The sequence below is a fragment of the Amphiura filiformis genome, chromosome 9 (assembly GCF_039555335.1).
Source record: "Amphiura filiformis chromosome 9, Afil_fr2py, whole genome shotgun sequence".
Taxonomy (NCBI): Eukaryota; Metazoa; Echinodermata; class Ophiuroidea; order Amphilepidida; family Amphiuridae; genus Amphiura; species Amphiura filiformis.
Genome location: NC_092636.1, coordinates 44,928,103 through 44,941,065, shown reverse-complemented (window position 1 = coordinate 44,941,065; position 12,963 = coordinate 44,928,103). Strand labels below are relative to the sequence as shown.

At 40.3% G+C, this 12,963-nt stretch overlaps 1 protein-coding gene across 1 annotated transcript in view; it reads left to right on the top strand.

Annotated features, from left to right (window-relative positions):
• The window catches only part of LOC140161044 (cytoplasmic dynein 2 heavy chain 1-like), a 141,860-nt gene that overhangs the window by 43,955 nt on the left and 84,942 nt on the right, over positions 1-12,963 (top strand). The window contains 2 exon segments of the mRNA XM_072184425.1: positions 1,855-1,972; positions 2,828-2,998. Coding sequence (XP_072040526.1) covers positions 1,855-1,972; positions 2,828-2,998 — 289 coding nt within the window.

The following is a 12,963-nucleotide window of genomic DNA, read 5'->3' as shown; positions in this document are numbered from 1 at the left end:
AACTGTTTGAATAATTAAAGAGTTTAACTTGAACACTACACTATTTTTTGTCATCTGGAACATTTTGGCTAGTTCGACTAGCATATTCAGCTAATGGGGATGCTGTGATGATATCTTGTCTACAATTGGGGAAATCCTTTTTGATGATATCTTGTGATTTTAGACAAGATATCATCACAGTATCACAATCTTCTGAAGACGCTAGTCGACCTAGCGAAAATGTTACAGGAGAGTGTAAAATAGTGCAGTGTTGAAGTTAACTCTTTAATCATTTTCATCGCTACTACATATAAATATCAACTTGTAAACTTTATAGAAGTATTTAGAGTTTTGTATAAATGTAGAATGTTGCCTTGGGTCAAGAATACTACTTAATGAAATATGCAAGTATCCAAGCCCCGGCCGTGCCCAAGGACTGTACACCTTTGTTCCATAACTATTAAGGTATAGGACATTTTTTGTTTTTGCTATAGCCCCCGAATGAAATGTATTTAATTATGTTTGTACTCACTCAGGTAGCATTGTGTGTGAATTTTATATCCGAACTAAGTGCTATTCTTTTTTTATGGGCATTTTAGTGTCTAAAATGGCCCAAAATGAGGGTTTTTCACTATTGCCATCCATTTTCTAATCATCACCCCCATATACTTTACATGTAAAATAAAAAGGCTCATAAAAAATTAATAGCACCTAGTTCGGACGTAAAATTCACACAAAATCCTTTTTGAGTGATTACAAAGATAATTAAATACTTTTCATGCGGGGGCTATGTGGAAATTTGTTTTAATGTATTCCTTGTACAATGAAATTTCACAATAAAATGTCCATTGGAAACAAAGGTGATATGTATGTGCACTTGGTTTATCCCATTTCCATGCTCGCTCTCGCAGGTTTTCTTCGGGATCTCTAGTTTCCTCCTGCTTTCAAAAAATCGGTAATTCGTAGTTTGGCTATCAAAAACTTCCTTCACCCAGTGGAATTTGGGGAGCTGCACAGATACTTGGTGGATGTTACAATCTAAGTGCGGATAGGTTTGATCCGGGTTTGGCCACAACCCAGTTGATGCGATCTGATTGTATGATTCACCATGGCAGTAAAATTACAGCGCTTTGAATCCTCCAAGATCTGGAACAAGGCGCTATATAAATCAGAAATTTATTTATTATTTATTTATTTATTGCCAGCAAAATAGCATTGATTTTAATTTCAGTATCTCAGTTGCACTATACTGAAATTATCTTCTTTGATCTGATATATGGCATAGAAATGGGCCTCAAGGAAGAACAGATGATTAATTGTGTTTTCAACTGATTGAGTGTCCCAGGTTAAAGAAGAAATAAAACAAAAACAAACAAACAAAATAGAAATTATACTCCAAATAGTTGCTACTTTGCATTACAACCATTCTCACCATGCACAGGTGAGTGACATTTCAACGTTAGATCAACATTGAAACAATTTTGAAACAAACATTAATTCAACCTGTGCCTGCTGGATTACTATCAGGTGTATCTCCTATACAACACCACGTTTACCCTGAATGGGCTATTCCATTTAAAAGCCACACTACCCCTGTGGAAGATTTCTGAAATATCTTCCACAGGGCGAGTATGAATTTCAAATGGAATTAGTACATTAACCAACTTTAATTGAAACTCGCCATCCCTCTGTAGAAGATTATTGTTGATTCTTTCTCAGAGGGTGTATGAAATTCAAATGGAATTGCCTGATGTGTTCATTCCATTTAAAATTCATATTCCCCCTGTTGAAGATATTTCCAAAATCTTCCACAGGGGGAGTGTGGATTTTAAATGGAATAGTCCAATAATATGTTCCTAACTTCAATTGCTACAGATCCAGGACATACCAATTTGATGATTTCTTGGCTACATGGACAGAGAAACTAAGAAGTGATGACCATGAGGCAACAGTGATGACTGTCAGAATAACTCAAGATATTGACAAATACAAGGTATTAAACCGTATTACCGTAAAAACTCGATAGTTAGCATATGTGCTTACTATCGAGCACTTTTGAAAACCAACTGAGCTAATGGGGTTGAGACACACATTTGCAGGTTTACTTGTTCATATATAACTATGTGTAATGATTATTTGCTGGAAACCCTTTACACTTTTGTGGATGGGGCTCTTCATGTTTGCATGTTTTAAAAGCGCTCGATAGTAAACACATATGCTAACTATCAAGTTTTTACGGTAGTTTATTAGTATCACACGAGGCCTTGAGTGTGATACGACCTCAAACCAGTGATATTTTTCGTATAACATGAATAAACAGGGGGTAACAAATGTATCAAATAAATAAATAGCACCACAATCCTAAAATAATCACGTTGTTATACTCCAAACTCTTGCATGCATGCTTTTACAGTTTTCATTCATGCGACTACCGTCAGACCATGTAATAATGGCACGCCATTGTCAACGCGCAGCACACATGCATATGTATTTATTTTTTTATTTATTTTATTTATTTATAACATTCGGCCGAAGCCAGGCTAATCCCAATAGTGCTCAGAGGCTACTAAATTTAAGGGACGCCATCCGGATATGACGGGACAGGGATATGGGAAGAGGTCTGATTTTAGATGCAGGAGGAAAACCGGAGCACCCGGAGAAAAACCTGCGAGGACGAGCATGGATCGGCAACCAAACTCACATGTGGCGCCGCGGGGAATTGAACCCGGGCCACAGTGGTGAGAAGCGAGTGAGAAGACCACTACACTAACCCGCCCTCCAATGTAATTGCAGTCTGTACCGCATATGCGATCATAATGGAATATGTTTTGTTATTGTTGTTTTGCAGACCATGATACCATTGTTGAAATACCTTAGCAGTGATGTATACACGCAGGAACATTGGCATGAGTTGTTCCGTATGTTACGTATGCCTCAAGGGACCAGTCTAGACAGACTGACGTTTGGTAGTATTCTAGCCTGCTCTGGTGATATTGTAAATCATGCTGCTGAGCTTAAGGTGGGTAGCCTATTACTTTATATATTCATATGGCATGATATCTGTACATGTTAAGTACTTGGGTATCACTCGCTACTCAAAGGTGGTGCATGCTGAAATTTGTCTAAAATGTTATTAAGGGATTTCTTCAAAACTCAGCTGCTGGTCGACCATTGGTTACTCTCACAGAAGTGGCGATGTGACAGCATTCTTTGATTCCAAACAATAGAAACAAGGCCCAGCTACCAGTTCTGTCAGGGCTCTGGTGGTCGACTAGTGGTTTGGTTTTGAAGCCATCCCTAAGTTAATTGGTGAGCAGAGTGTTACAGTGTTTTGGGCTTCTGCCAAATGCTTTTTAGTGCATTTTGAATATTATTAAGCTATGTTGACTTTTCATTTAGAATTTGACCTCCAAATAATTGTCATATTGAATAGTCATAGACATAATATTCACAATTTTTTAGTGCCAAAGCTGAAGTTGTGACAACTTTAATCCCGACATGTTAACCGTTACAAAAGGGAACTAAAATTGGTGACGGCCCACCAAATTTGAACCAAAAGGGACCGCAAAAAAAAAAAAGAGTTCCAAAACAAGGTCAACAATACAAAGGCTGGACCCTTTTAAAACAGTGTGAAATTATTAAAGAAAAGTGGACAAAAAAATTTCACCAAACTCTCCATACTTTAATAGTTTAAACATTGTAGTGAATGAAGATGGTGAAAATGCATTGAATTTGCAATAGTAATTTACCTGCATCCTTAGATGGCCCCTGGAGCCCTGCCACTTCATGCTTTACTCACTTCACTCTAATTCAGTGGCGTACCGTGGCCGCCCCAACCCCGGGGGGCTGAAGAAAATTCAATTTTGTCGCCCCTTCCTCAACAGTTTTGTTGGTGTGAGGACTCTGATTGTGGTATAATTCAGGATGTGTCTAGTGTCATGCTGAGTGGTGTGTGTGAGCAACTGTTGTGAGTGGTTATGTGCCCTTCCAGTGTGAAAAGAAAGAGTGAACAGTTTAACCAACCCAAAGTGTTACAATTAAACATGACAACAAATAAACACAAATCCCGACCGGCACACAACCCAACTTGAAAAAAAAGCAAGGGAATGTGCGGCATGGGAATCGAACCACGACCTTCCGATATCTAGGCGGACGCCTTATCCATTAGGCTACCAGCTCCCACTGATAAGCGGTGGTTAAAGCTGGGTCTAATGTTATAGCAGTCATGGTATACAATACACACACACACAAGTATTACATGAAGCACGCATGTGCAGGAGATCATTATTGATGCTTAATCGTTTCCCCAGTATAATTATAAGTAAAGTAGGTAATGGGGATCGCATCCTGCACAAGAACAAATAAACACAATGGGGAGCGATTGCTCGCTACAAGAGGAAACTGAATATATTTAATAAGAAAAGAGTGAACAGTTTAACCAACCCAAAGTGTTACAATTAAACATGACAACAAATAAACACAAATCCCGACCGGCACACAACCCAACTTAAAAAAAAAAGCAAGGGAATGTGCCGGCATGGGAATCGAACCCACGACCTTCCGATATCTAGACGGACGCCTTATCCATTAGGCTACCAGCTCCCCCTGATAAACGGCGGTTAAGGCTGGGTCTAATGTTATAGCAGTCATGGTATACAATACACACACACACAAGTATTACGCAAATACGCATGTGCAGGAGATCATTATTGATGCTTAATCGTTTCCCCAGTATAATTATAAGTAAAGTAGGTAATGGGGATACGCATCCTGCACAAGAACAAATAAACACAATGGGGAACGATTGCTCGCTACAAGAGGAAACTGAATATATTTAATAAGAAAGAGTGAACAGTTTAACCAACCCAAAGTGTTACAATTAAACATGACAACAAATAAACACAAATCCCGACCGGCACACAACCCAACTTGAAAAAAAAGCAAGGGAATGTCCCGCCACCCGAACCGAACCCACCACCTTCCGATCTCCAGGCGGACGCCCTATCCATTAGGCTACCAGCTCCCACTGATAAGCGGTGGTTAAAGCTGGGTCTAATGTTATAGCAGTCATGGTATACAATACACACACACACAAGTATTACGCAAATGCGCATGTGCAGGAGATCATTATTGATGTTTAATTGTTTCCCCAGTATAATTATAAGTAAAGTAGGTAATGGGGATACGCATCCTGCACAAGAACAAATAAACACAATGGGGAACGATTGCTCGCTACAAGAGGAAACTGAATATATTTAATAAGAAAGAGTGAACAGTTTAACCAACCCAAAGTGTTACAATTAAACATGACAACAAATAAACACAAATCCCGACCGGCACACAACCCAACTTGAAAAAAAGCAAGGGAATGTGCGGCATGGGAATCGAACCCACGACCTTCCGATATCTAGCGGACGCCTTATCCATTAGGCTACCAGCTCCCACTGATAAGCGGTGGTTAAAGCTGGGTCTAATGTTATAGCAGACATGGTAGACAATACACACACACACAAGTATTACGCATGAAATGCGCATGTGCAGGAGATCATTATTGATGCTTAATCGTTTCCCCAGTATAATTATAAGTAAAGTAGGTAATGGGGATACGCATCCTGCACAAGAACAAATAAACACACACAAGAACAAATAAACACAATGGGGAACGATTGCTCGCTACAAGAGGAAACTGAATATATTTAATAAGAAAAGAGTGAACAGTTTAACCAACCCAAAGTGTTACAATTAAACATGACAACAAATAAACACAAATCCCGACCGCACACAACCCAACTTGAAAAAAAAGCAAGGGAATGTGCGGCATGGGGAATCGAACCCACGACCTTCCGATATCTAGCGGACGCCTTATCCATTAGGCTACCAGCTCCCACTGATAAGCGGTGGTTAAAGCTGGGTCTAATGTTATAGCAGTCATGGTATACAATACACACACACACAAGTATTACGCATGAAATACGCATGTGCAGGAGATCATTATTGATGCTTAATCGTTTCCCCAGTATAATTATAAGTAAAGTAGGTAATGGGGATCCGCATCCTGCACAAGAACAAATAAACACAATGGGGAACGATTGCTCGCTACAAGAGGAAACTGAATATATTTAATAAGAAAGAGTGAACAGTTTAACCAACCCAAAGTGTTACAATTAAACATGACAACAAATAAACACAAATCCCGACCGGCACACAACCCAACTTGAAAAAAAAGCAAGGGAATCTGCCGGCACCGGACTCGAACCCACCACCTTCCGATATCTAGACGGACGCCTTATCCATTAGGCTACCAGCTCCCACTGATCAACGGTGGTTAAAGCTGAGTCTAATGTTATAGCAGTCATGGTATACAATACACACACACACAAGTATTACGCAAATACGCATGTGCAGGAGATCATTATTGATGCTTAATCGTTTCCCCAGTATAATTATAAGTAAAGTAGGTAATGGGGATACGCATCCTGCACAAGAACAAATAAACACAATGGGGAACGATTGCTCGCTACAAGAGGAAACTGAATATATTTAATAAGAAAGAGTGAACAGTTTAACCAACCCAAAGTGTTACAATTAAACATGACAACAAATAAACACAAATCCCGACCGGCACACAACCCAACTTGAAAAAAAGCAAGGGAATGTGCGGCATGGGAATCGAACCCACGACCTTCCGATATCTAGACGGACGCCTTATCCATTAGGCTCCCAGCTCCCACTGATAACTGTGGTTAAAGCTGGGTCTAATGTTATAGCAGTCATGGTATACAATACACACACACACTCAAGTATTACGGAAGTACGCATGTGCAGGAGATCATTATTGATGCTTAATCGTTTCCCCAGTATAATTATAAGTAAAGTAGGTAATGGGGATACGCATCCTGCACAAGAACAAATAAACACAATGGGGAACGATTGCTCGCTACAAGAGGAAACTGAATATATTTAATAAGAAAGAGTGAACAGTTTAACCAACCCAAAGTGTTACAATTAAACATGACAACAAATAAACACAAATCCCGACCGGCACACAACCCAACTTGAAAAAAAAGCAAGGGAATGTGCGGCATGGGAATCGAACCCACGACCTTCCGATATCTAGGCGGACGCCTTATCCATTAGGCTACCAGCTCCCACTGATAAGCGGTGGTTAAAGCTGGGTCTAATGTTATAGCAGTCATGGTATACAATACACACACACACAAGTATTACGCATGAAATACGCATGTGCAGGAGATCATTATTGATGCTTAATCGTTTCCCCAGTATAATTATAAGTAAAGTAGGTAATGGGGATCGCATCCTGCACAAGAACAAATAAACACAATGGGGAGCGATTGCTCGCTACAAGAGGAAACTGAATATATTTAATAAGAAAGAGTGAACAGTTTAACCAACCCAAAGTGTTACAATTAAACATGACAACAAATAAACACAAATCCCGACCGGCACACAACCCAACTTGAAAAAAAGCAAGGGAATGTGCGGCATGGGAATCGAACCCACGACCTTCCGATATCTAGGCGGACGCCTTATCCATTAGGCTACCAGCTCCCACTGATAAGCGGTGGTTAAAGCTGGGTCTAATGTTATAGCAGTCATGGTATACAATACACACACACACAAGTATTACGCAAATGCGCATGTGCAGGAGATCATTATTGATGCTTAATCGTTTCCCCAGTATAATTATAAGTAAAAGTAGGTAATGGGGATCGCATCCTGCACAAGAACAAATAAACACAATGGGGAACGATTGCTCGCTACAAGAGGAAACTGAATATATTTAATAAGAAAGAGTGAACAGTTTAACCAACCCAAAGTGTTACAATTAAACATGACAACAAATAAACACAAATCCCGACCGGCACACAACCCAACTTGAAAAAAAAGCAAGGGAATGTGCGGCATGGGAATCGAACCCACGACCTTCCGATATCTAGGCGGACGCCTTATCCATTAGGCTACCAGCTCCCACTGATAAGCGGTGGTTAAAGCTGGGTCTAATGTTATAGCAGTCATGGTATACAATACACACACACACAAGTATTACGCAAATGCGCATGTGCAGGAGATCATTATTGATGTAATCGTTTCCCCAGTATAATTATAAGTAAAGTAGGTAATGGGGATACGCATCCTGCACAAGAACAAATAAACACAATGGGGAACGATTGCTCGCTACAAGAGGAAACTGAATATATTTAATAAAAAAGAGTGAACAGTTTAACCAACCCAAAGTGTTACAATTAAACATGACAACAAATAAACACAAATCCCGACCGGCACACAACCCAACTTGAAAAAAAGCAAGGGAATGTGCGGCATGGGAATCGAACCCACGACCTTCCGATATCTAGGCGGACGCCTTATCCATTAGGCTACCAGCTCCCACTGATAAGCGGTGGTTAAAGCTGGGTCTAATGTTATAACATCATGGTATACAATACACACACACACAAGTATTACATGAAATGCGCATGTGCAGGAGATCATTATTGATGCTTAATCGTTTCCCCAGTATAATTATAAGTAAAGTAGGTAATGGGGATACGCATCCTGCACAAGAACAAATAAACACAATGGGGAGCGATTGCTCGCTACAAGAGGAAACGGAATATATTTAATAAGAAAGAGTGAACAGTTTAACCAACCCAAAGTGTTACAATTAAACATGACAACAAATAAACACAAATCCCGACCGGCACACAACCCAACTTGAAAAAAAAGCAAGGGAATGTGCGGCATGGGAATCGAACCCACGACCTTCCGATATCTAGGCGGACGCCTTATCCATTAGGCTACCAGCTCCCACTGATAAGCGGTGGTTAAAGCTGGGTCTAATGTTATAGCAGTCATGGTATACAATACACACACACACACAAGTATTACGCAAATGCGCATGTGCAGGAGATCATTATTGATGCTTAATCGTTTCCCCAGTATAATTATAAGTAAAGTAGGTAATGGGGATCGCATCCTGCACAAGAACAAATAAACACAATGGGGAGCGATTGCTCGCTACAAGAGGAAACTGAATATATTTAATAAGAAAGAGTGAACAGTTTAACCAACCCAAAGTGTTACAATTAAACATGACAACAAATAAACACAAATCCCGACCGGCACACAACCCAACTTGAAAAAAAGCAAGGGAATGTGCGGCATGGGAATCGAACCCACGACCTTCCGATATCTAGGCGGACGCCTTATCCATTAGGCTACCAGCTCCCACTGATAAGCGGTGGTTAAAGCTGGGTCTAATGTTATAGCAGTCATGGTATACAATACACACACACACAAGTATTACGCATGAAATGCGCATGTGCAGGAGATCATTATTGATGCTTAATCGTTTCCCCAGTATAATTATAAGTAAAGTAGGTAATGGGGATACGCATCCTGCACAAGAACAAATAAACACAATGGGAGCGATTGCTCGCTACAAGAGGAAACTGAATATATTTAATAAGAAAAGAGTGAACAGTTTAACCAACCCAAAGTGTTACAATTAAACATGACAACAAATAAACACAAATCCCGACCGGCACACAACCCAACTTGAAAAAAAAGCAAGGGAATGTGCGGCATGGGAATCGAACCCACGACCTTCCGATATCTAGGCGGACGCCTTATCCATTAGGCTACCAGCTCCCACTGATAAGCGGTGGTTAAAGCTGGGTCTAATGTTATAGCAGTCATGGTATACAATACACACACACACAAGTATTATGCATGAAATGCGCATGTGCAGGAGATCATTATTGATGTAATCGTTTCCCCAGTATAATTATAAGTAAAAGTAGGTAATGGGGATCGCATCCTGCACAAGAACAAATAAACACAATGGGGAACGATTGCTCGCTACAAGAGGAAACTGAATATATTTAATAAGAAAGAGTGAACAGTTTAACCAACCCAAAGTGTTACAATTAAACATGACAACAAATAAACACAAATCCCGACCGGCACACAACCCAACTTGAAAAAAAAAGCAAGGTAATGTGCCGGCTTGGGATTTGAACCCACCACCTTCCGATCTTTAGACGGACGCCTTATCCATTAGGCTACCAGCTCCCACTGATAAGCGGTGGTTAAAGCTGGGTCTAATGTTATAGCAGTCATGGTATACAATACACACACACACAAGTATTACGCAGAAATGCGCATGTGCAGGAGATCATTATTGATGTAATCGTTTCCCCAGTATAATTATAAGTAAAGTAGGTAATGGGGATCGCATCCTGCACAAGAACAAATAAACACAATGGGGAGCGATTGCTGCGCTACAAGAGGAAACTGAATATATTTAATAAGAAAGAGTGAACAGTTTAACCAACCCAAAGTGTTACAATTAAACATGACAACAAATAAACACTCCCCAACTTGTGTTTAGGGAATGTGCCGGCATGGGAATCGAACCCACGACCTTCCCATTACCTACTTTACTTATAATTATACTGGGGAAACGATTAAGCATCAATAATGATCTCCTGCACATGCGTACTTGCGTAATACTTGTGTGTGTGTGTGTATTGTATACCATGACTGCTATAACATTAGACCCAGCTTTAACCACCGTTTATCAGTGGGAGCTGGTAGCCTAATGGATAAGGCGTCCGTCTAGATATCGGAAGGTCGTGGGTTCGATTCCCATGCCGCACATTCCCTTGCTTTTTTTTCAAGTTGGGTTGTGTGCCGGTCGGGATTTGTGTTTATTTGTTGTCATGTTTAATTGTAACACTTTGGGTTGGTTAAACTGTTCACTCTTTCTTATTAAATATATTCAGTTTCCTCTTGTAGCGAGCAATCGTTCCCCATTGTGTTTATTTGTTCTTGTGCAGGATGCGTATCCCCATTACCTACTTTACTTATAATTATACTGGGGAAACGATTAAGCATCAATAATGATCTCCTGCACATGCGCATTTGCGTAATACTTGTGTGTGTGTGTATTGTATACCATGACTGCTATAACATTAGACCCAGCTTTAACCACCGTTTATCAGTGGGAGCTGGTAGCCTAATGGATAAGGCGTCCGTCTAGATATCGGAAGGTCGTGGGTTCGATTCCCATGCCGCACATTCCCTTGCTTTTTTTTTCAAGTTGGGTTGTGTGCCGGTCGGGATTTGTGTTTATTTGTTGTCATGTTTAATTGTAACACTTTGGGTTGGTTAAACTGTTCACTCTTTCTTATTAAATATATTCAGTTTCCTCTTGTAGCGAGCAATCGTTCCCCATTGTGTTTATTTGTTCTTGTGCAGGATGCGTATCCCCATTACCTACTTTACTTATAATTATACTGGGGAAACGATTAAGCATCAATAATGATCTCCTGCACATGCGTTCTTGCGTAATACTTGTGTGTGTGTGTATTGTATACCATGACTGCTATAACATTAGACCCAGCTTTAACCACCGTTTATCAGTGGGAGCTGGTAGCCTAATGGATAAGGCGTCCGTCTAGATATCGGAAGGTCGTGGGTTCGATTCCCATGCGGCACATTCCCTTGCCTTTTTTTCAAGTTGGGTTGTGTGCGGTCGGGATTTGTGTTTATTTGTTGTCATGTTTAATTGTAACACTTTGGGTTGGTTAAACTGATTCACTCTTTCTTATTAAATATATTCAGTTTCCTCTTGTAGCGAGCAATCGTTCCCCATTGTGTTTATTTGTTCTTGTGCAGGATGCGTATCCCCATTACCTACTTTACTTATAATTATACTGGGGAAACGATTAAGCATCAATAATGATCTCCTGCACATGCGTACTTGCGTAATACTTGTGTGTGTGTGTATTGTATACCATGACTGCTATAACATTAGACCCAGCTTTAACCACCGTTTATCAGTGGGAGCTGGTAGCCTAATGGATAAGGCGTCCGTCTAGATATCGGAAGGTCGTGGGTTCGATTCCCATGCCGGCACATTCCCTTGCTTTTTTTCAAGTTGGGTTGTGTGCCGGTCGGGATTTGTGTTTATTTGTTGTCATGTTTAATTGTAACACTTTGGGTTGGTTAAACTGTTCACTCTTTCTTATTAAATATATTCAGTTTCCTCTTGTAGCGAGCAATCGTTCCCCATTGTGTTTATTTGTTCTTGTGCAGGATGCGTATCCCCATTACCTACTTTACTTATAATTATACTGGGGAAACGATTAAGCATCAATAATGATCTCCTGCACATGCGTATTTGCGTAATACTTGTGTGTGTGTGTATTGTATACCATGACTGCTATAACATTAGACCCAGCTTTAACCACCGTTTATCAGTGGGAGCTGGTAGCCTAATGGATAAGGCGTCCGTCTAGATATCGGAAGGTCGTGGGTTCGATTCCCATGCCGGCACATTCCCTTGCTTTTTTTCAAGTTGGGTTGTGTGCGGTCGGGATTTGTGTTTATTTGTTGTCATGTTTAATTGTAACACTTTGGGTTGGTTAAACTGTTCACTCTTTCTTATTAAATATATTCAGTTTCCTCTTGTAGCGAGCAATCGTTCCCCATTGTGTTTATTTGTTCTTGTGCAGGATGCGTATCCCCATTACCTACTTTACTTATAATTATACTGGGGAAACGATTAAGCATCAATAATGATCTCCTGCACATGCGTCGTTGCGCTATACTTGTGTGTGTGTGTATTGTATACCATGACTGCTATAACATTAGACCCAGCTTTAACCACCGTTTATCAGTGGGAGCTGGTAGCCTAATGGATAAGGCGTCCGTCTAGATATCGGAAGGTCGTGGGTTCGATTCCCATGCCGGCACATTCCCTTGCTTTTTTTCAAGTTGGGTTGTGTGCCGGTCGGGATTTGTGTTTATTTGTTGTCATGTTTAATTGTAACACTTTGGGTTGGTTAAACTGTTCACTCTTTCTTATTAAATATATTCAGTTTCCTCTTGTAGCGAGCAATCGTTCCCCATTGTGTTTATTTGTTCTTGTGCAGGATGCGTATCCCCATTACCTACTTT